General features: G+C 40.5%; 1 protein-coding gene across 11 annotated transcripts in view; it reads left to right on the forward strand.

Moving 5' to 3' along the window:
- The window catches only part of LOC140197598 (microtubule-associated serine/threonine-protein kinase 4-like), a 437,605-nt gene that overhangs the window by 239,020 nt on the left and 174,242 nt on the right, over positions 1–24,343 (forward strand). For 6 of the 11 annotated variants that reach the window (XM_072257798.1, XM_072257805.1, XM_072257800.1 and 3 more), the window contains one exon: positions 18,995–19,075. The exons of the other annotated variants lie outside the window; for them this stretch is intronic. In XM_072257798.1, coding sequence (XP_072113899.1) covers positions 18,995–19,075 — 81 coding nt within the window. The remainder of the gene's footprint in view (positions 1–18,994; positions 19,076–24,343) is intronic. 11 annotated transcript variants of the gene reach the window in all.

Consider the following 24,343-nt stretch of genomic DNA (forward strand, 5'->3'; position numbering starts at 1 on the left):
GGGGAGAAAATCCAAAAATCTGAGTTGGAAAGGGATTTGGGAGTTCTTGTGCAGAACACCTCGAAGGTTAACTTGCAGGTTGAGTTGGTGATGAGGAAGGCAAATGCTATGTTAACATTCATTTTAAGAGGTCTGGAATACAAGAGCGAGGATGTGATGCTGAAGCTTTGTAAGGCTCTGGTGAGGCCTCACCTTGAGTATTGTGAACAGTTTTGGGCCCCTCATCTTAGAAAAGATGTGCTGGCATTGGAGAGGGTCCAGAGGAGTTCACAAGGATGATTCCAGGAAGGAAAGGGTTATCATACGAGGAACGTTGGATGGCCTTGGGTCTGTACTCTCTAGAATTCAGAAGAATGAGGGGGTCCTCATTGAAGCCTTTCGAATGTTGAAAGGCCTAGGCAGAGCAGATGTGGAAAGGATGTTTCCCATGGTGTTAGAATCTAGGACAAGTGGGCACAGCCTCAGGATAGAGGGGTTCCCTTTCAAAACAGAGATGCAGAGAAATTTCTTTAGCCAAAGGGTGATGAATTTGTGGAATTTGTTACCTCATGCAGCTGTGGAGGCCAGGTTGTTGAGTGTATTTAAGGCAGAAATTGATAGGTTCTTGATTGGATATGGCATCAAAGGTTACAGTGAGAAGGCCGGGAACTGGGGTTGAGGAGGAGGGAAAAAAGGATCAGCCATAGTTGAATGGTGGAGCAGACTTGATGGGCCAGGTGGCCTAATTCTGCTCCTATGTCTTATGGTAATGTTTGTGTTCTGAGCAGGGTGGATGTCTGATTTCCCAACGAACTGCTACTTGGAGAGCTGAGTTGTGTAAACGTATTGGGGAAAGTTGCACTGACTGAACAGTGTCTTGACCTGGTATGGATGTCGTGTTAATCCAGACTACCAGTGACGTGACTGAAGTTGCACTGCCCGATAGGATAGGGACACCTGGAGAGACCAGTTCATATCTTTAGGGAAGGGGGGAATGTAGCTGAGGGTGAAGATTGTAAAGACACATTGAAGTGAGGGAAAGGAGTTGTCTGATGTAAATAAGTCCTTCTGCTATTGATTGAAGTTCTGAGCTGCTTTTGTCTATTACATCACTGGTTGATAACTGCCAGAGTTACAGACTGAGAATATTCTCTGGAGTGAAGCTCACACCCGATGGGGAAGAAGAATATGAGGCTTGGGTTAAGCAGACATCTCAGTTACTGAATGAGTGGCAGTGCTCAGATGATATGAAAAGACAGACACTGGTAGAGATTTTAAAGGGTCCAGCGGCTGTATAGTGAGTTTCCTAAAGGCAGAAAACCCATTAGCCACAGCAGCTAAGCACATGCAAGCTCTGGAAGATGCTTTTGACACGATTGAAAGTTCAGTTGATCTTATGAAGAAGTTTAGGCACACGTTCAAAGAGGAAAAAGAGAAGCTTGCTGCCCACCTTTTCAGGTTGGAGAAACTGCTGCCTTGTTGGTGCCACAAAGGGGGCATTCAAATGTCTGAGAGAAATTGCTTGAGGGTGGAGCAAGTTGTGAAGGGCGTGCTGTAACATGATATGATTGCTCTACGTATTTGAATGACTCACAAGATGCCCACTCACACAATGGCTGCTGCATTTAAACCTAATTTATTTTTAATGAATCTTACTTTGTGCCTAATTATGTGCAATCCAATTTGTCCTCAGGAATAAAGGGATCCTATTCTGGAGTTCCACAGGGGTCAGTGTTGGGACCACTGCTTTTTACGATATATGTCAATGATTTGGACTATGGGATTAATGGATTTGTGACTAAATTTGCCGATGGTACAAAGATAGGTGGAGGAGTGGTTAGTGTTGAGGAAAGAGAGCCTGCAGAGAGACTTAGATAGTTTAGGGGAATGGGCAAAGAAGTGGCAAATGAAATACAATGTTGGAAAGTCTCTCTGGTCATGCACTTTGGTGGAAGAAATAAATGGGCAGACTAATATTTAGATAGGGAGAGAATTCAAAATGCAGAGATGCAAAGGGACTTGGGAGTCCTTGTGCAGGATACCCTAAAGGTTAACCTCCAGGTTGAGTTGGTGGTGAAGAATTCAAATGCAATGTTGGCATTCATTTCTAGAGGTATAGAATATAAGAGCAGGGATGTGATGTTGAGGCTCTATAAGGCACTTGTGAGACCACAGTTGGAGTATTGTGTGCAGTTTTGGGATCCCTATTTTAGAAAGGATATAATAACATTGGAGAGGGTTCAGAGAAGATTCGTGAGAATGATTCCAGAAATGAAAGGGTTACCATATGAGGAATGTCTGGCAGCTCTTGGGCTGTATTCCCTGGAGTTCAGGAGAATGAGGGGGAATCTCATAGAAACATTCCGAATGTTAAAAGGCCTGAACAGATTAGATATGGCAAAGTTATTTCCCATGGTAGAGGAGTCTAGGACAAGAGGGCACGACTTCAGGGTTGAAGGACGTCCATTCAGAACAGAAATGCAGAGAAAATGCTTTAGTCAGAGGATGGCAAATCTGGGGAATTTGTTGCCACGAGCGGCTGTGGATGCCAAGTCATTGGGTGTATTTAAGGCAGAGATAGATAGGTTCTTGATTAGCCAGGGAATCAAAGGGTATGGGGAGAAGGCAGGGGAGTGGGGATGACTGGAAGAACTGGATCGGCCCATGATTGAATGGCGGAGCAGACTCTTAAGTTTTCAGTTACCAGTCCTCAGCTGATCAGTCTTCTTGCCCAGGACACCAGTTGTCTGCTTCAAAGCCACATGTGGTGCTTCCACCTACAAAGCTGATCTACTGTAAATTGACTATGTAAACTGCTGCTTAGCTAAAGTGGATTTGAAGCACAACTAAATGGGGAAAAGTCTTTCAGTCACATATTGCTGTTATTAAAATATTATTCATATTTTTCACCGGCACTGATAACTTGTATTAATGTTGCATTTATAGTAAGTCACACAGTTCTGTAAAATGTTGCAAATTATTTTGTAATATACAAACTAATGAAATGGTTTGCTTTTTTTTGCAGTTTTGCATTTGTATTATAAAAAGGGGTTTGATGAATGGTTTACATTACAATAGCAGTTTTGGTGCATTAGATATTTAATTTTGTTTGGCATTTCTGGTACTAAATGTTACGAATTGTAATTCCATTCCATTCTCAGAATGTTTGTACCTGTCATTATTGGTCTCTGGTCCATCATGTCAATTCCTCCAGAATGTGGTTATTTTCTGACTGGTTTAAAAGGTGAATGTTTCTTCATCAGAACAACTTATCTAACATTATGAATGTATTTGTATCAAAGATCAATGACTTTTGATTTATGTAGAGTTCAGACTCTTCACCATAAATACCAAACTTATTTTTTTTCTTATTAATTTTCTGGATGTGTGTGCTGTTTCAAAGTCAGCGTTTACTATCCAATCATCACAACTCTGTAGATGGTAGTGACTCTCCTTTTCGAACCACTGCTGCTTTGGTGAAGATATTCCCACGTTAATGTTGTCTCGGATTGTGAGAGCTGTGATTAAGGAATGGGAGTGTGTTTCCAAGTTTGGATGATGAATGAGTGGCAGAAGAACATGTAAGAAGCTACTGTATGTCCCCATGCACCTGCTGCCTTTGTCTCTCTGGAAAGTGAAGGTTATATCAAGGAAGCCTTGGCAAGCTGCAGCATTGCGAGACAAACACATTTAATACTCATGAACACACAGAGGAGAAATGGAATGGAAATGGTGTCTAAATTGTTAGCGATATGGAGGATATTTCTGGTTCTTCTATTGTTTTAATTGAAAGTAGCCCTTACTGGGAACATATAGCTTGATTTCACTTTTGGGTGTAAGCAGAATGGAGAGTTTAAGAGCAGTGTTTTTGAGGTGGTGCGTATATATCAAAACTAATTTCTGGTCTTTGAATGGTGAGCTGACAGGTGAAGAGGAGTAGAATGCCAGGGATTGATCTATGGTTATCATGGTGAGAGCAGTGAGTAACTGTAATATGTCTAACATGCATATCGGAAATTGTACTGTCCGGCTATTTGAAGACATTGTGTCATAGAGCTACACTACTGGGAAAACAGGCCCTTCAGCCCAACTCATCCATGCTCACCAAGTTGTCTAACCAAACTAGTTCCATTTGTCTGCATTTGGCTCATATCCCCAAATCTTTCCCAAGCACTATCCAAATGTTGTATCCTATTCTACTATGAACTTGTTATTTTGAAATATCCTTGATATAAACAGTATTTTCTTTCTCTTCTTTGACTGCGTCCTAAGCATATAAGAAAAGACTGATTCACTCCACAGTTTGTTTGCTCTGAAACAATTTGGGAGGACATAGAAATTAAATCATCAATGTTTTTAAAAACCTCAGAGAGAGTGCCTCCTTCTGAGATCCTTAACCTTTACCAATGAAAATTTGGCAGGCACATTTTCATGCAACATCCTGATTTGGAAGTAAATTGACAATCCATCACCACCTGGGACTACCACTGGGACAAAGGTACTCGAGCCTGAAGACCAACACCCAGTGTTTTATGCACAGCTTGCCTCTGTCATGACATTTCTGAATGATCCAGGAACACTACCTCATTATTGATAAATAATTTTGCACTATTTACTTAATTTTGCAACATATAGTCATTTTAAAAGTCAAAGTAGTTTTGAACTTTGAACTTATTGTCTTGCTGTTACAAAACAACACATTTCACAACATATGTCGGACCTAATATACTTGATTCTCATTTATTTCTTCGTGTTTACTGGGTGTAAATACTGAAACTCCTTCACCAGCAGCAGATTTGGGAGTGAACCTGACTTGTAGCACTTTCTCAAAACTGTTTTGAGATGGGAAATAAAAGCTGGCCTTGTCAGTGACACCCACACCCTGAAAATTGAATAAAATTGTAGGCAGTGAAGCTTGGCAATCAATGTTTGTTAGGATGTAAACTTGGGCACCTGAGTTTTCAGTTCCTTGTGCATTATGATTGGATTGAAAGGAACTAGACACTTTATGTTTTGTTAGAACAGAATTGTCTGTCTGTATTTAAAAAAAAACAGATTTCAAAGAAAATATTGCCATTAGAAGGTGCTGATTAAAGGTTACAAATAAAATGCTGCAGAACGTTCGAAACCTGAAATAAAAACACTGAAATCTGGGCAGCATTTCTGGAGAGTGAAACAACAATAGCACTTCATATGACGAAAGGTCCTTAATCTGAAAGTAAAATTCTGTCAGTTTGACCTTCTGAGTGTTTCCAGCATTTTCTTTTTGCTTGAATAGCAGTTAAAGATTATACTTTGAGAAGTTAAATTGGTGGCTTCCTTACTGCAGCAAGGTGAAGGAGGTTGCTCAGTAATGTCATCCAGTTTTCTATCTGCTCTTACACAAGTTTAAGTACAAGTCTCTGATGCCTCCAGTATGTGGATTTCAAATCACTAATATGCCACTGGAATGATGATAGCGATCTTGCACAGTGGCATCATCTTACTGCAAGCTGCCTTACTCATCCTAATTTTGTGTGCAACAATTATCTCACTTGTGAAGTATTGTCCCCTGAAGTACCTTTTAATATTTTGCAGCATGTTATCAACCACATTCAGTCTAAAAAAAAGTCAAATGTGCAGGTTACTATGCTGCTGTGTATGTGTTACTGTGACTTGATAATATGTTGATGATTAAAGTTTCTTTCAAATTTATAATCACATTTGCAGGGAGCACTTTCTAATGGATGCTATCTATTTATCGGTATCATTATTGCTTCCATTTATTATGATTGAGTGGGCAAAGATTTGCACAAGGTGGAAATAATCGTCACACAACAGTGTCTGAGGAACGTGCAGTGCATAAATTATTTATTGATGCAATTGGTGTAAGTTTGTAGTTTGTGGAATTTTACAATTGTCCGTTTGATGTCTTGGTTAATAAATGCACTGCATAAAAGCCAGAAGTGATTTAGCCTTTTTCAGGGATTGGTTCTTTCTATGCTATGTTTCTTTTGCTTTGTCCAGATGCATGCAATCTTAGAGCCCACTGATCAGGTGTTTTCCAGCCTTTGGGAATTCTAGTGTTACGTACCCCGTAACTGGGTTGCCAAACCAGCAGAAATGGATCACTCAGTTGGAGTCTGGATTACTAGAACTAAGAAAGTTTTATTAAAGAAACAAGCAACACAGTAATCGAAAGGATAATAAATGCAGCAGTTCAGCAATGATAAACACACATGTGCACAGAATTAAGATAACAGGATCAATCAAGCTCTATCGTTGTCTAGGGGTAAATGACCAATTTCAAAGTGACACAAAGTCCAGTTCAATTTAGTTCAGTTCGCAGTAATCGTTGCCATGGCGATGGACAATGTGGGGGGAAGGAGAGAGAGAACGAGAACGAATGATCATTCCAAAACAGCTTCCACTCACAGACCTGCGATATTGCTCACAAGCAGCTTTCGGGCGAGTCCTTTGTGATGTCACCTGAGGTGACCGACTGTGACCCCTCTTCCAGATGCGGTCGATCCTCTGCAGTGAACCCGGCACCCAAGCGAGGGTGGACACACACCGGGTTCCCGCTGATCGTACCTTTCCACCCTGTGCGTTTATGGCCCGGTACTTCCCACCGACTTGTGAGAGGCGCACCGCTTCCAGGGTCTCGTTACCTCGGGTGTCGTGTGTGTCCTGCCTTAGCGAACCTGTCCCTTTTTATCCCCCTGCTGGGGTATCGCCTGTCCATCACTTCAAACAGTTCAGGGTTCAAAGGGGGAGCCGCTCTAGACAGCTCTCTCTCCCGTCCCTTCATTACACATCTCCAGATCGCCTGTCCATCACTTCAAACAGTTCAGGGTTCAAAGGGAGAGCCGATCTTGACAATACCCAGACTGATGGCTCCTTCATTAACACCTCCAAATGCTGCTTCATTGTTCCTTATCTCTCCCTCCCCTGAGGACAGGTGGCAGACCAACTGCTGATGCCACTGATGCTAGCCCAGACCAGCAAACATCTTAATTTATGTGTATTCTCGTCACACTAGGAACACCTGATTGATGCCTGCAATTGCCCATCTCTGGAACGGTTTATAGTCACTTCAGTTTTAGAGTGCTTTAAGCAACTTAAGTTGGAGAAGTAGAGATGTCAGAACTAGAAGAATTTATCATGACACTTTAGCACATCATCACTTTGATGATTTGCAAATCACTTGCCTGCGTTTTCATTATAGGACTGTGATTTATTTCCAAACTAGCAAATGAGAAGGGAAACTAGAGAATGAGATAAAACGATATCTACAACTGCAGTTGATTTTTTTTGAATACTATTAAGTACTGTATGGCCACCAGTTTATTACAAATATATGATTTCTATTTCAAGCTATTACACATCAGTTTGTTGACTTTCAAGTAACTTTTTCATGGCCACTGCAATGTGACTGTTTACTGACGGTGAGGTGTGTAAGGTAGCCAGGGTACTGTCACTGCTTCCCATTTTGTTCTGAATCTTGAAGTTTCTCCTTTTGAAAATTTCTTCTGGTTCCCTCTATTTGTCACCTCTTTTCATCTGGTACATGTTGAGTGTTTCCAGCTTTGTCTGTTTTTGTTTCAGATTTGCAGCATCTGCAGTATTTAATTTTCAGGGCCCAAGTCTTTCCATGTGCTGAACCAGTGTCTGAAATGTATACTCCATAGAGAGAATTTGAACGGTGATTGTTTCTCCCCTTCCACTTTCCCCTGCCCACCCCCCAACTGTTTTGGTTTTAAGTCTCTGAAGCTGCTTGTAGCAAGCCTTTGACAGATGGCATCATAACTGGGGCAGCTTGGTTTATGTGGTGAACATGCTGTATTAGTTAAATAGGACATAAGGAGCATTCTTGTTTTTGTACTAGAGACAGTTAGTTTGTTTTTATAATTCATGTACAACTTTGCCTTGTATTCACAACCTAATAATTAATTTAAGAAGCTTTCATTTTCTTTTTAAATATGTCCGTCTAGAGAGTTCCATACATTTCTACAAAAACTGCATCATAGGTTCTGTTCCAGGTATACAAATATGTTACAACTGAAAAGATAAATCTTATAATTTGAACACAGTTTATTAAGAATTACTGCTAATCACACACCCCCAAATCGTCCATGAAACCTCTCAAATAAAGCATTTACCCAGCCAACGCAGCCTGCCAATTGCAGCATACTGAACTGCAATGACATGAGTTTTCAGCTGGGTCAAGTGGCCTTTGCTACACCGGATAATGTGCTCGGTTGATTTTTCTGCTTCAGTTGACTCTGCACTATCAGATTTACCGCGCCTCTGATGTATACAGGACATCTTCAATGAGCACGGTCTCAAAGAGGCGGCATCCATCATTAAGGGCCCCCATCACCCACGACATGCTTTGTTCTCATTGCCACCATCAGGAAAGAGGTGCAGAAGCCTGAAGGCACACACTCACTGATTCAGAGAGCAGCTTCTTCCCCCCTGCCATCTGATTTCTGAATGGACATTGAACCCATGAACGCTACCTCACCGCATCTTTTTTCTATTTTTGTACTACTTATTTAATTTAATTATATAGATATGTGTGTGTGTGTGTGTGTATTATGTATGTATATATTTTTATGGTAATTAATCTTTTTTCTCTATTATTTAATTCAATTACTGCTGCCGCAAAGACAAATTTCACTGCACATGCTGGTGTTAGTAATTCAGATTCTGATGTACCTGAAGTTCTTCCTTTTGATTTGTAAACGTTCACAGTTCTGATGCGAACTGGAATACAAGAACAAAAGAAAATGAGATCAGAAGGAAGCCACCTAGCCCCTTCAATCTGCCTTACTATCTAATACGATCATGCTGTCCTCAACCTCTAAAGATCTAGCCTCCGCAGTCATCCAGGGTAGAGGATTCCAGAGATTCATCACACTCTGCAAAATAAAATTTCTACACACCCGTTTTAAATGATTGGCTGCTGATAACTACAGTAAGTTCCTTTGTTCATGAATTTCATCATCTACTCTGTGATGTCTCCATGGGTCAGTAGATCATCCCTCATTCTTCTAAACTCCAAAGAATACAGATGCAAATTGTTTAAACACTCAAGATTAGACAAGCCTGTCATCTTAGGAATTAGCCTGATGAATCTCATTTAGAAGTTATCGACAGTGGTTCAGGAACATGATGTTTGAAGGGTCATAACCGTTCTTGAACCTAGTGGTGTGAGCCCCAAGGCTCCTGTACCTCTTACCAATGATAGTAGTGAGAAGAGATCATGTCCTGGATGGTGGGGATCCATAGTCATAGTCATACTTTATTAATCCCGGGGGGAATTAGTTTTCATTACAGTTGCACCATAAATAATAAATAGTAATAGAACCATAAATAGTAATATGTAAATTATGCCAGTAAATTATGAAATAAGTCCAGGATCAGCCTATCGACACAGGGTGTCTGACCCTCCAAGGGAGGAGTTGTAAAGTTTGATGGCCACAGGCAGGAATGACTTCCTATGACGCTCTATGCTGCATCTTGGAGGAATGAGTCTCTGGCTGAATGTAGTCCTGTGCCCACCCAGTACATTATGTAGTGGATGGGAGACATTGACCAAGATGGCATGCAATTTAGACGGCATCCTCTTTTCAGACACCACCGTCAGAGAGTCCAGTTCCATCCCCACAACATCACCGGCCTTACGAATGAGTTTGTTGATTCTGTTGGTGTCTGCTACCCTCAGCCTGCTGCCCCAGCACACAACAGCAAACATGATAGCACTGGCCACCACAGACTCGTAGAACATCCTCAGCATCGTCCGGCAGATGTTAAAGGACCTCAGTCTCCTCAGGAAATAGAGATGGCTCTGACCCTTCTTGTAGACAGCCTCAGTGTTCTTAGACCAGTCCAGTTTATTGTTAATTCGTATCCCCAGGTATTTGTAATCCTCCACCACGTCCACACTGACCCCCTGGATGAAAACAGGGGTCACCGGTACCTTAGCTCTCCTCAGGTCTACCACCAGCTCCTTAGTCTTTTTCACATTAAGCTGCAGATAATTCTGCTCACACCATGTGACAAAGTTTCCTACCGTAGCCCTGTACTCGGCCTCATCTCCCTTGCTGATGCATCCAACTATGGCAGAGTCATCCGAAAACTTCTGAAGATGACAAGACTCTGTGCAGTAGAGTCATCCTTGATGATGGATGCTACTTTCTTGTGACAATGCTCTTTGCAAGTGTACTTAATTATGGGACATAGAAGATGAGGTAACTTAAATGAAAGAAAGAAATTTGAAATTGAATCTTGACTTTGCCAATATAAGAATAGACTAGCAGCTAAAATAGTGTTGCCCATTTTAAAGCTTCAGGTTTTGAGATTGGTGCATTTCTTCTAGTAAATGTAGACATTAAGACTCCAGAGACACTTTGACATGTTCTTGTATACACAAGTTAACTAAATTTATGAGGCAACTTGTAATAATATCTAAGGTAGATTTGTTTTCTTTAAAACAATTCTCATTAGGCTGAGGATGTTGGGATGATTGACTAGGCCTCTGCAATTATACCCCTTCAGTCCTCTCCAACCAGTTCCTCCATCCCTTGAGTACTATTTTGACTACAGCAACTTCTTTGTGCCCTTCTCAGCAGTGCAATCTGTATTTTCTATCCATTGCTGCCCACCATGAAAACAACATTAATCGTAGCTTTGGCTGAAATGGCGCATTCCTGTGGTTTCATCTCAGGATGCACAGCATTTGTGGATTGGTCCATTTGAGTGTTGTTTGACAGTAACTCGAAGCTATGCTGGCCATCCCTGGCACTCACTAGACCATGTCAGAGGGCAGTTAAGAGTCAATTAAGCCGGTGGCTTCAGAGTTACAGATGAACCCATGCAGTCGAGGACAGCAAAATCTCTTTTCTGAAGGTCATTAGAGACTTATCTCAGTTTTGCTTCCTGAACATACGATTGAGGTTTTTCAGAAAACATTTTCAAGTTACTTACATGATTAAAAAGTGTTGCAATGGGATTTGAACTTTGTTACACCAGACCTGTGAATTACTACCAACCAACCCACTCAAAATGCTGGAGGAACTCAGCAGGTCAGGCAGCATCTGCGGAAAAGAGTACAGTCGACATTTCAGGCCGAGACCCTTCAGCAGTCCTTCAGCGTCGACTGTTTACTCTTTTTCCATAGGTGCTGCCTGGCCTGCTGATTTCCTTCAGCATTTTGAGTGTGTTGCTTGGATTTCCAGCATCTGCAGATTTTCTTTTGTTTGCTGTGGATTACTGATCTGGTTTTGATTAGCCTACAATGCCACCAGTTTTTAGTGTATTAACGTAGCAGACAACATTGTTTCCCCACTGAATTCATGTTTTACGAAGGCAAATTGATGGCAATCTTAAATAAATGCCTTGATAATGAGGCACATAGAGTACCTCTCAGAGGCCACTTGATTAGATACCTCCTGTACCTAATAAAGAGACCACTATGTTCGTGGTCTTCTGCTACTGTAGCCCGTCCACTTCAAGGTTTGACGTGTGCACTCTGAAATGCTCTTCTGCACACAACTTTTGTATTTCATGGTTATTTGAATTGCTGTCTCTTTCTTGCCAGCTTGAACCAGTCTGGCCATTCTCCTCTGACCTCTCTCATTCACCAGGTATTTCTGTCCACAGAACTACTACTCAATGGATGTCTTTTTTTTTGTTTTAAAGACCATTCTTTGCAAACTCTGCAATATCCAGTTTAAGGTGCCTCTGCTGAATCTCAGCGACTACTGGCAATGAAGCAAGGAAAATAACTAAGTACTTTGTTCATCACTCTTTTTCTGGTAAATGACCATCGCAAACAATAGCCTGTAACTTCCCTTTGGACTTGGAGGCAATTCAATGTGGCAGAACAGGGATGAGGGTGTGCGCCCATAACTGAGAGCAAGGAAGACCTGAGATTAGATCGATTTAAGCGCCGGGCTGAATTGGAAAGGTCGAATTGAGGCGATAGGGTCCAGTCCTCAGAGTGTACCGAAGCGACGAAACCCAATGTTTTGACGATTTAAGCACTGGGCCAAATTAAGATGGCGGGGTCCAAGCTTCAGAATGTACTGATGCGACTGAACCCCAGTTTGGACATGATTTCAGTGCTAGGCCGTACCGGAAAGGTCAGGTACAGGCCGCATCAAGGCAGTGGGATCCAGGCCCCAGAGCACATCAAAGTGATTGAACCCGATGTTTGGATGGCACTATTTGGGTGCCGGGCCAGATTTAGAAGCTCAGGTCATCGATGCCCAAGCAGAGGGACAGGCTGGTTCAGCTCGCTGCTTCATTCTGTGCTGAACTAAGGATCTGTGGGCAGAATGTTTATGAACTTCAGTTCAGAACACTATTTGCATGGGTTTATTGTTTGCATTATTATTTTTCTTTGCACATTGGGTGTTTGGTCTTTTTTTTAAAGGATTCTTTTGGGCTTCTTTGTTTCGTGGCTGCCTATTAAGAGACGAATCTCAAGGTTGTATGATGTATACGTACTTTAATAATAAATGTACTTTGAACTTCGATACTCCGGAGACTGTTGTGTGTGAAAAATTTAGATCTTGGCTTGGCTTAGATATATTCTGGATATTTTGGCAGCACAACTAAACAATTTTCAGTATTTTAAAATTCAGAGATTTCAGAGCTGTACCAATGCGGGATAGAATTGGTTATACCCCAGTTTCTTTATTTTTAAAAGCTTATGCACAGAACAGTGAACCCCTAAGATTATTTGAATAATCAAAAATGATCTGAGTAGCTGTTATTGAGTAACAAAAACTTCATACAATCTTATAAGTTTCTTCCCCCGTATGTTAATCTGATCAATCATTCTGGTTAAACCACACCCTTTCCCTACCACTGCCCCTCACCCTTTATCTGTTACCTCAGTTACAGCCCTGCACTTTAAATCATTATTTTATAATACTGTTTGTATTGTAAATACATGCTGGTATTTACGTATTTGTACATATTTTATTCCATATCTGTACTTAAACCTCTAACTTATTTAAAACAATTCTTTATTCTTTATAATTGTTGAACATAGTATTTTTGTTCCATGTCGTGCCAATGCACCACAGCAAATTCCTAATAAATATAAGTATATATGTCAAATAAAGTCGATTGGTGATTGATAGTGTGTTGGATGATTAACTTGTTAATCTAAGAATATCAAAAACTCGGCTGACATTAAGAATCTGTTTGATAAATAATATTTCATCCATTTGTGCTATGTAATTGCGGCATCAGCCTGTGAGCCTGTTCCTTGCTCCGGGCAGTCAGTTAAATTTAGTTTGGAAAAGCCTGTAAGATCACAAAGCTTGTTTTAATTAGATAACGTATGTGCTTAATCCTGTATATTGAATAGTTTGCCACGTAAAAGAAGGTATTCTAGAAGCGCGTAACAAGTGTTCACCTTGGTATATTTTGAAACTGTGTGGAAATGGAGTGGATTTTTAATGTGGTTGGTTGAAGTGCATGGTGTTTGTGTATGGAAGGACTGGTATTTGTGACACGTCTATTATTAATACACAGAAGATGAAGCAAATGATGTCACTGTGTAACACAATAGTGGATCTTCTAATTTAATTTTCTTTGGCTGAATCATTTTCAGTCCTAATGATTTGTATTTGGTGTGATGTGGTCAGCTGATTTTTTTTCTCTCTCTGTCGTGACTCCTGATGGTGGAAGAACCCAAAACTAGTCCCCCCTCCCCAAGAGGGATTTAGTCTGTTCCTTTTAGAGAGGTTCATTTTGGCTCCCTGTCAGCACCAGGATGCTGGCAGTGATTTTGTAATGGTTACAATACAGTGTGGTAACAAACAGCAGCCATGAAAGCCCAACGGGAAAGACTCCGAATTCCAGGGCTGACCTTGGAGTAAGTATTTCTGTTTAATAAATGATTTGGAATGATTCTGGGTTTGATATTTCTGTGGCTGTGTGCTAGCAGTTGCTTTATTTTACTCTTGAGGATGAAGAAGACCTGGTTTATAGACACTGTAGCTATGAATAATTACTGTATCTGCTTTACGCCACTGCTCTGCAGACTTGTATGACAGGCAGTCGCATTATCAGCACTTCAGTGTTAAAAGGGAAAGAAACCTTGTTGGGGGTGCAAAATAAATCTTGCTGGCACATGGTAAATTAGCGTATCTTCATTCCATGATCAAATAGACCCTGCAGTTATTTGCTAATTCAGAAAGCAATGTCACTCAAATCACTCCCAGTCCCTCGGACTATGGCAAGCAACTGAGTATTGCTGATGAAAAGCAGATTGAGAAATTAAGAGACAGGAGAATCTGGCATAGAGTAACATTAAAATATCTGTACTTTACTCATTTAAGGCTAAATATTAAAATATGACAGCAATTGTCATTGCCACAAATATATGCATAATTAAGTGCCTAATCTTCATAATGCAGATCATTTCAAGTTGAAAAACCAAGTTGAAAATGCACAATTTGCATTTTTAAAAAATATTTGCTTTCAAAATTATTTAACATCTTCAGCCCCGTTTTATTCCTCCCACAGTACTCTACAACCAAAATTTGTAAGGAGGGTGGGGAGTTGGGGAAGACAACTTTATTCCAGATTAGTGCCAGGTTAACTGTGAAAGCATGAGCCACAAAGTCTCGAAGGTGACTGTGGGTTGATGTACTCTTGGACTGATTTTCTTTCTGTCCCCTGGGGGAAGAGTTGCCCTAGTTAGCCTGGTTAAAATGGGAACTCGCCACGTGGGGGAGAAGCATCCTGTAACTCTCTGATGATGCAGCATACCAGTCCACCAAAGCACAGTGTCAACAGAACTGTCTGATTAGCATCCTGGCTCATTTTCCACTTCTGGTATTTTAAAAGCAGACCATATTCCTTTCAATTTACAAAAAGTTAGATGTTTCTAGTGGAACCCAGATTTAATTCTCAAGTTTAATGAATTTTCCAGTCGGGGAGAAAAGAGACACCTGGAGATTGAGCTGGTAGGAATGTGGCCTACCTTCTTTAAGATGGAAAATGGGTCAAGGTGGGTTGGGTGACCCCATTTCCCATGACTGGGAAACCTATCTCATCAGGATCTGATAAAAGAATAGCATTATTAAATTAAAGTACATAATTCAAGTATTTTAAAGTGCCAAACTGTGCAATTTATTAGCACCCTTACTCACTGATTAAGTTCTTATTTTAATGCTTTCAGTATCTTGCTCAGGATAAGTTAATGTATCCATTCCCCCCCTCCAACACTTAACCAGTTCATTTGCAGCACACGATACGAAGGCAATCCATAACATATGAAATTTCATCTGATACAGTGCATATGTTTAGATTACATTAAATGACTATATATGAAACTAATTTCCCGCATATCAGCATGTTGCCTATCTGCCCATGCTGCAGGTTAGTTAACTAAGATTTCCAGATTTTGAATTAGTTGGTCCATTCTGCTTTGTGTCGATTTTTCTGGCCACTGGACACTTTTCCCAGACCCACCACCGTTTATCTTCTGTTGATGCTGCAAGTGTCCAATTGTGATTCATGAAAAGAAAAATAACGTTGAGTTAGTTCTGATCACTTCCATTTTTCAGTATTCAAAGCAATAGTGAACACCTGCTTCACTTTAGTTTGAACTGAAACTTTCTTAAATAAGGAACACAGACATTTACAATTCATTATGTTTAATTTAATCTTAATCAGTAGATTTACAATCCCTATGTCTGGAATATTGTTGGATTAACCCATAATAATTTTGCTGTGCTCTTCCAATTAGCAGCATCCTTCTGGCCAATCTAAAGTAAATAGTGGGTTCAATACTTCCTTAACCTTTAGCTAATAAGAAGGCTGTAAGACATTGTATCATTGTATCATTTCTTAATGCATGTATGCATTTCTAAATGACAATAAAAGAGGACTGAGTGTTCTCATAATCTAAGACATAAGTGTAGAATTGGGCCATGCAGCCTATCTGTCATTCCACCATTGCATTAGCAAAGAAGAAAGAAAATGCTAAGTATAACTTTTAATGAGTACAAGAGCCCCAGATGACTGGGAATAATTTTTTGTTTGTATCCGAAAATTTCCTTGAGATACAATATTACAGATGTTGTTATTAAGTTTTAAAATGGCTAGTTTATTCTTTAGTTATTGTAATCCAGAAGTGAATTGGATGATACACAGTTAAAACTCAAACTTCTGTTATCTAGAATGCACAATTCTGATTAACTAGGGAAATGTATCAGGAAATCTGGAAAAAGAGCATATATTTAAAAAAAAATCAAAAATTTGTCATTTTTGGTTGTTAATACCCATTGATGTTTTAGGGTGTTGTAATAAATTCTATTCACTACTGATAGTTTGAATTAAAAAGGCATGATCTTATTCAAACCGACGACTTCTTTCAAGGAGTGTCCCACCTTCACCTGAGCCCTTACCCATGCCAGTACAAGTTAAAACACAAAACCAGTGTGAAATTATGCAAATGAACTAACACCACTGCATCATATTGCTGTGTCCCATTATGTCTCCTTTGCATGTTTTGCACTGTTTAAATTGCTTAAGCATATCCTAAAAGTTGAAATAAATGTAATTTAGTTTTGTGAGAATTATGAGCTTGAGTAGGTCTTTGGGTGCATGATTGAGCTTTTTACTTCAAATATGCCTTCTGAGAAACGGAGGATGCCATTACCGGCCAAAGTTCTGTTTCTCAGTTTTGAAAAGTCTCTTAACTGCAAAGGTATGGGCCTCGAGGGAGAAGGTGCCAAAAGTTAAGACATTTACTACTGTGAATCTCCGAACCCTAATTCTGACATGTGTTCCCTGGTTTGAGGGAAGCAGGAAAAATTGCCGATTCAAGATCGATACCACCAAGTCCTTGAAGAACTTACTTCATTTTGAGGATTATTCTGTGCCACTCATTCCTGCATAGGACAATCCTTTTACCATGGGATTCAATCTGCCAATTAAATTGTAGCTGGAAAAATAGACAAGACATGAGAATTTTTAAAAAAAAAGGTTAAGCCTCTTAGCACCTACTGAATGGAAAATGTTTCCATCTGAAACAGTAACCTATTATCATATGCTCCTGATTAAAATTAGAGTTCTGAGTACCGCATACACCAGTTGCAGCAGCCACTAACTTTCTCTGAGAACGTTTTCTTGTTTGTGTTGTGTTAAATAACATTCGGAATAAATTTTCATGGGTTGTAATTCACAATGATTAATTTTTCTGTTGTGAAAATGATTAACTTTTTAATGTGCTACTAATTGCTCTACGTATCTTTTTCTTTCTCTGATTTGGTGTGTATTAATTGTACTTATTGCATTTTAGTGATGGTTTTAAGCCCCTAGGAAGATGACTATTTAGTACTGATTTTCGTAGTGCTAGTGAATGGGATTGATACATCATCTGATTTAGCTGAAGTTAATTCCCTTCTTACTGATATTCTGAGTTTCCCCACCATTTTGTCTACATTTTGCAACCTTCCACAATTGAGGTTGATGACAGGGTAACTAAACAACAATGTTTATTTATACTCATGTTGAGATCAACTGTGTATAACTTTTTCCTTAAATTGCTGAGAATTGGGGAGTGGAAGGGGGTGGAGAAGAAGACAATGACATAACTAAATGGTCAGAATCAATACTGTGTTAGGAGAGGGTACTGAAAGTTTTGTTGAAAATGTGCCTGTTTAAGAATACCTTTAAAGATCATAAGTGGAATGGAGTTGAATAGTGCACTTCTGTGGAATGGGCATGTTGGAAGTTGAGAGAAGTTTCAAATTGGGGAAGGGAGCTGGAGGAAATGTAGATGACAAGCAGAGGTTGCTGGCAAAGAGTTAGGCTAAGGTGGTGGGGATATCATGTCATATTCCCCACCCTGAGAGGAAAGAGATTTTGGAGTCTTGGCAGATAGGGAAAAGTGAAAATGGAAAAGGGATGGATATTAGAACGGGCAATAGCAATGATTAATATTGCAGAGTGTGTGCTTGAGGTTTGGATGTTCTTGCCTCCCTCGTCCTGGAATGATAGGAGGGTTTAACTGAGGAGGAAATGATGATGGCACTAACAGTGAATCACCTGACTAGCCACCAGCCTGTTTCCACCAGGTCTGAAGCCCTAGGGACCTAACAGGCCTAAGGTATGGAACCTTTATCGAGGAACAATCTCGAAAGGGAACTTTTAAACAGACAAATTCATAATTAGTAAGATTAACTATAACTAAGACATCTTGTTGGTGTAAAGTGTGTTAGTAAAAGATCTGAGGGAGATTTATTTACTTTAGCAGAGCTGGTAGAAGTGAGAGGTTTGGTATAGTAATAGTTGAGGTGAAGAAATGGTCTGAGATGGTCATATCATTGGTCAGGGTCTCCCCTATGGGGGGTGCCCAGATGTGACATGGCTAGAGAGGTGACTGTCTGTAGGTATGGGGTAAGACATTAATCCCTTCAAGTGTATCCTGCCATTCACCTTAACCATGGCCAGTTTCTATTTTTATTCATTTTATCTGCTATATCTCTGATTACCACATTTTAGTGAGTGAGTTCACTTAGAAGGATGAAAATGAGCATGCCAAATTCTTCCAGGGTATAGCATCCCATGAATTTACAAGTGTTTTCGGCTTGATTGGTAATAAGGAGTTTTCTAAGAGATCTATACAGCTTGACTTGGTAGAGTTTCGATTTTAAATCTTGATATGGAGCAGTCCATATCTGGAGGTTTGCTGCTGTTTACACAGATACCCTTTAGCAACAGTTTGGGAAAAATAGCATACTGGATATAGACATAGTCAGCCTGACGCTTTAGAAGACTCACATGTGCATAACTGTTAAGATTTCACTGCAGGAAGTGCTGAGGTGGTCATCATTCTAAGCTTAGTCCATCTGCTGTGCTTTACAATGCATTCCCCAGCTGGTGTAATACATTTTTAACAATGTGAAATACTGCAACTTTTTGTGTTCTCCATCTATCGCCGTGGCATGATATAAAGAGCAGCCAGTTTTCTGATTAGATGTGACGTTTTAACTTTCAGCCTGACACCAAGAAGCTTGAGCCCAACACCCACAAGTCCATGCAGTCCATGTAGTCCACTACATGCTTTTCACTTTTGGAGGTAAGGGGATGATACTGTTTTGACCTGCCAAGGAAATCTCGATTGAAGATGATATTTGTATGTGCACTGAGCAAAGGCGTGCAGTTTTTACTAATGTCAAATGGTCCTTTTTCTCCATTGTTTCATGAAGTCCAAAAATGCATTCCTCACTATTGTTCTTTTTGTTATACCAGGACAGTTTCCATAAGTCTTGTTTCTACTTGTGACTTGTTCTGTATAAAATTGCCTCTCCACTTCTGCAACTTGTTCTGTATAAAATTGCTTCTGCACCTCTGGTGTCTTGTCTTTTTCCTCCTTCTGTACTGTCTAATGTTCTGACTAAACACCAAACTGTTTTTGTTGGAGATAATGTCTTATGACTACAGGGTGAAAGAGTCAGCTAGTCCCCCCAGTAGGAAGCTGACTGAATCAAATTGTCTGCCTGTTTTATATCTTGCCAGGCTTTCATTTAAAGTCTAAAGGAAAAGGGGAAGTAATTGGGCACTGTGTTAAATGAATGACTAATCTGATTGGTTGGTTTTATTAAACTTATTCTCTATTATACCAACCTGGTACTGTACACACAACTACGTTAAATACTCAATGCATTTGGTATACTGTACCTACTATTATTTCCTTTGTTTTTTTTAAAGTATTCGTCTATTGTTTGTGGGTGTTGCCTGTAAAGTTGATTTTTTTTCATGGTTTTACTTTTATTACTAATACAAACTAGTTTATTGGGTCATCTTAAAGGGTCAAGAAGTCAACCTCATCGGTGTTGACCTGGAGTTGCAGAAATGCTAGAGCAAGTTAAGATGGCAGACTTCCTTGTCTGAAAGACACTAATGAACCATGTGTGACTTTTATGACATTCTGGTAGCCACAAATAATGATTCTAACTTTCTTTTATTCCAGAGTTGTTCAGTGGTTAAATACAAGTAGGTAATTGAGAGATAGGAACACCCATGCAGCTGCAACAGAATATTTTGGTGATGCACAAGTAAAGCCAAGCACATGTAATCTTCTGCTGAACTGTACACCTTGCCTTAAGCTCTCAGTTCTACCGTTGTCCTTTTGAGTTGGTCAGAGTTGCTTATTTTCACGTGCTGATGGTGAAATTAGTTCCGCATTAAAATCATTAAATGGAAGATGACATTCGTATCAACATTATTCATTGCATCTGACACAGAGATGTGACTGTCAGAGCTGACCCATCCCTGGCTGCAAACGTGTACAGGAGCTGCATTCCGAGAAGATCACGCAGATCAACATTTTCTGTGATTTGACTTGTGTGTAATAAGAACACTTGCGTACGTCTAGGATGTTTCTCACATATGAAATCATTTATCTGTGATGACAAAGTGACCCACGTTTGTTCCTTAATAGCTGAGGTCAGCATTACACTGGGGGCTGGAGGAGGTGAACAAGGCTCATGGGAAAGAAGCAAAGAGTTTATCAATTTTTACCTTTAGCTGAGGTCAATATTACACTGGGGGGATGGGGGAAATGAACAAGGTTCAAGGGAAAGAACCAGAGGATTTTTATCAATTTTTACAGTTAGCTGAGGTCAATTTAAAACTGGGGGATGGGGTAATGAATAAGACACATAGGATAGAAGCAAAGGATTTTGACAATTTTTACCTTTAACTCAAAACTTTGAAGCAGAATATTTGGATGCAACATCACTGGGTCCATTGGTTTGGTAGTCACAGCTGAATCTTTCCTTTGCCACTCCATTCCCAGTTCCAAGGACATGTAAGCAGGTGTTTCGGAGTGCAGCGCACTGTTGCACTCTTCAATTGCGAGGCACTTCCTCAGATGTGCCAGACTCGTGGATTTACAAAGTGTGGGTAAGAGATGGGATTCAAACGTCAGACTTCATGGGAGGCTTTTAGGGAAGTATTGGATTAAAGCGCCTTGACGAAGTGGAATAAAAACCGAGCGAATACTTTAACAAGCCTGCCATGACTATTGTGATTCCCCACAATGCAGCATATTAGAGAAAATACTTGACAGATGAAAAGCTTTGCAGCAGCACACTCTGAGACATCTGTTCACATGTCCTTGGACTGGGGAGTCAGTGTCAAAAGAAAGGCTCAGCTCTGACCACCAACCCAATCGATGTAGTGAGGATATATATAGATCTTGTACCCCACAGCATCGAGTGACTATAAGTAAAAACTGACAAAAGTTTGCTGCTTTCTTGTGTATTGTGTTTATTTATTCATCGTGACATAAATTCTGTAAGAGTAAATTTTGTTCCATATTTCAAATTGTTCTCTAGTGATCTATGAATTCACTGGGGTGAATTTTCATTACCTGTGCATCTGTGACGTGAGGGTGGGGGTTGGGTTGCCTTGTATGCTTATTGATTGTTAAGAATTGTCTTTGTATTTATCCCTATACGCTGACCTGAATGTTGTGCTCTATCTCCTGTTTATTCTGTGAAAGTAAATGCACCATATCCGCACAGATGCAGGCTTTCCGTACCCCTTTGAAAGGTGAAAGGTAAAACTGGTTTTGTGTTCTGAGACCTGTAGTTCAGCTGCTGGTTCTCACCACAGAAGTATATCTTGGATTGGAGTGATTGAGAGGAATGTCAGTAACAAAGCAAAGCAGAAGGACTCTTTCTTTGTCCTCATTTTTTTTCTCCACGTATTTCAAAGTTAACGTCCTTGCATCAGCAGCTTTGTCTTGTACTAACCTGATACCCCTTAATCTACTCTCTCGAATATACTCAACAACTGACCCTCCGCACCTCTCAAGTAAAGAATTTGAGACTTGCTGATCTCTAGTTGAAGAAAGCTCTGCTTCTCTCTGTCCTTGTGTGGTTGATCTTTGTATTATAATTGTTTCTCCCCCCCTCCCCCCCCACCCAGCCTTTAGATGCCCCAGCGACTAGAAACATGACCCCTGTGTCAGCTCTGTCTGCGTCAATCTGTTTAATCTCTCATGAGGCAGATGGCCATACCAGGAATCAATCTGGTGAGCAATTTAAGAAAAATATTGACAAATGTTTGAATATTTCCTCAGCTGAAGTAAAAATTTCTTACAATGACCTTAAGAAAAGTATAACCTTCACACATAATCACAGTCTGGCATCACCTGGATTGTTAGCGGTTGGGGGGATGGAGGAGGTACATTTAGCAGATTTCATTTTCTTTACACACAACTGCAGCTTTTAGATACCATCTACTGGATCTGCCTCAAATTATTGCAAGTTAATAGTTAGATATAGTGACATCTCTGAAAGCCTTCAGACCTGCCCTCCAGCATCAGAGTAGGTTCACATTGTCGTATTGTAATCTTGTGCATAAACTTGGTATTGTTGACATAGTGACAGGTTTTGCAAAACTAACTGACTGACAGCTTAAAAACTGATGGTATAGATGGGAAGGTCACAACCAGTCCCAAGTCTGTCTGGCTTGACGTCTCTATTCAGCAGTAGGAAGTAGCAATGTTCCAGTTACTTTGTTCAGTGTATATACGTAGTAAGTGCTGTGGTTAAGCTCAGATACAACCCAATATTTGTCCTGGGTTCCCCATTCTGTATCTCTCTACCACCACCACTCCCATGTGCTCTCACCACCCCACTTTCTTGTGCACTTATCACCCCTCCCCTTCACACCCTCACCATCCATACCCCTGTATTGATATTCTGTATGATTGCCTGAGCTAGTGCCAAATTGTAGGAAAGATGGAACTAAAATTTGCTTGAGATTTAGGGAACTAAAAGCAATCCTGTTTTATAGTATAATGCGGTGAATGCCAGAACTCCTTTAAATATTGTGTCTCTGCCTGACCTTTTATCAGATTGGAGTTATTGACTTGACTTGAAGGGTAAACAGCAACACGAACCAGCGTGGCAAGTTTCAGTTTGGTGGCATTAATGTATTTCTGTGTGCAGTTGTCTAACTTGAACCTTTTGTCATGTTGTCTTTATCATTGATGTGTCTTCATGAAGCCTGCTTTGAAAGTGTGTGATCCCAATACAAGACTTCATCCTTCACGATTTTGGCTTGATTTGATTTTTCTCATTTTAGATTCAGAATCATGTTTACTATCAATGACATGTGTCATCAAAATTGTTGCTTTGTGGAAATAGTACAGTGCAAGAGATAACATTTATGATATGTTACAAAATGGAGCAAAAGACGAATAATGAAGTAGTCCCCGTGGGTTCTTAGACTGCTCGGAAATTTGATTGAGGAGAGGAGGAAGCTGTTCAAATGTTGATTGTAGGGCTTTTGATTCCTGTAACTCCTTCCCAATGGTATTAACATCTTTGGGTAGGGGTCTTTAAAGATAGATGCTGCCTTCTTGAGGTACTGGCTGTTGAAGCTGGTAGGGAGGGATGACCTGGCTGAATCTACAACCCTCTGAAGCCTCTTGCAATCTTGTGCCATAGAGATTTTATACGAGGTTGTGATGCAATGAGTCAGAATGTTCTGCTCCGTACCTCTGCAGAAATTTCGGTGACAGACCTATCTACCCAAGCTTCTAACTGAAGTAGAACTAGCATGCCTTCATGAATGCATCAGTGTGTTGGGCCCCTGAGATGATGACACCCAGGAATGATCCTTTCCACCACTGATCACTCAGTAAGGACTGGTGTGTGTTCTCCTGGCTTCCCTTTCCTAAAATCTGCATTCGATTACTTGGTTTTGCTAACTTTGAGTGTGAGGTTGTTGATGTGACACCATTCAACCAACTCATCCTTCTCAGTCCTGAGAACTGCCTTGTCGTCACCTGAGATTCTGCCAGCAAAGGTGATGCCATTGTAGATGGCATTTGAGCTGTGCCTAGCAGCACAGTCATGAGTGTGGAGAGAATAGAGCGGTGGACTATGCATGGATCCACGACGTACACCTGTGTTGATAGTCAGCAAGGAGGAGACGTCGTTGCCAACCGCACTGATTGTGGTCTCCCAATGAGGATGTCAAGGATCCAGTTGTAGACGGAGGTACAAAGGCTCAGATTTTGAAACTTGTTAATGAGTAGTGAGAGGATAATGCTGAGCCATAATCAATAAGCATCCTGACTTGTGTTTCTGCACTGCTGATAGCATCTTTTTCACCACTCCTATGGGCATACACCATTTTCACATTCTAGTTTGGGCCAGCTGGTGGTGTAGTGGCATCAGCACTGGACTTCAAGGCAGAGGGTCCTGAGTTCGAACCCAGCCGGGTCCCATACTGGGCAGCAGCAGTATCTGCGCAGAAGAAAGGCCTGGCGACCTACTTCCTTATCTTGCCGTGAAAACCCTATGGACCCTATGGTCCATGAGGT

Source organism: Mobula birostris, chromosome 5 (genome assembly GCF_030028105.1).
Source record: "Mobula birostris isolate sMobBir1 chromosome 5, sMobBir1.hap1, whole genome shotgun sequence".
Taxonomy (NCBI): Eukaryota; Metazoa; Chordata; class Chondrichthyes; order Myliobatiformes; family Myliobatidae; genus Mobula; species Mobula birostris.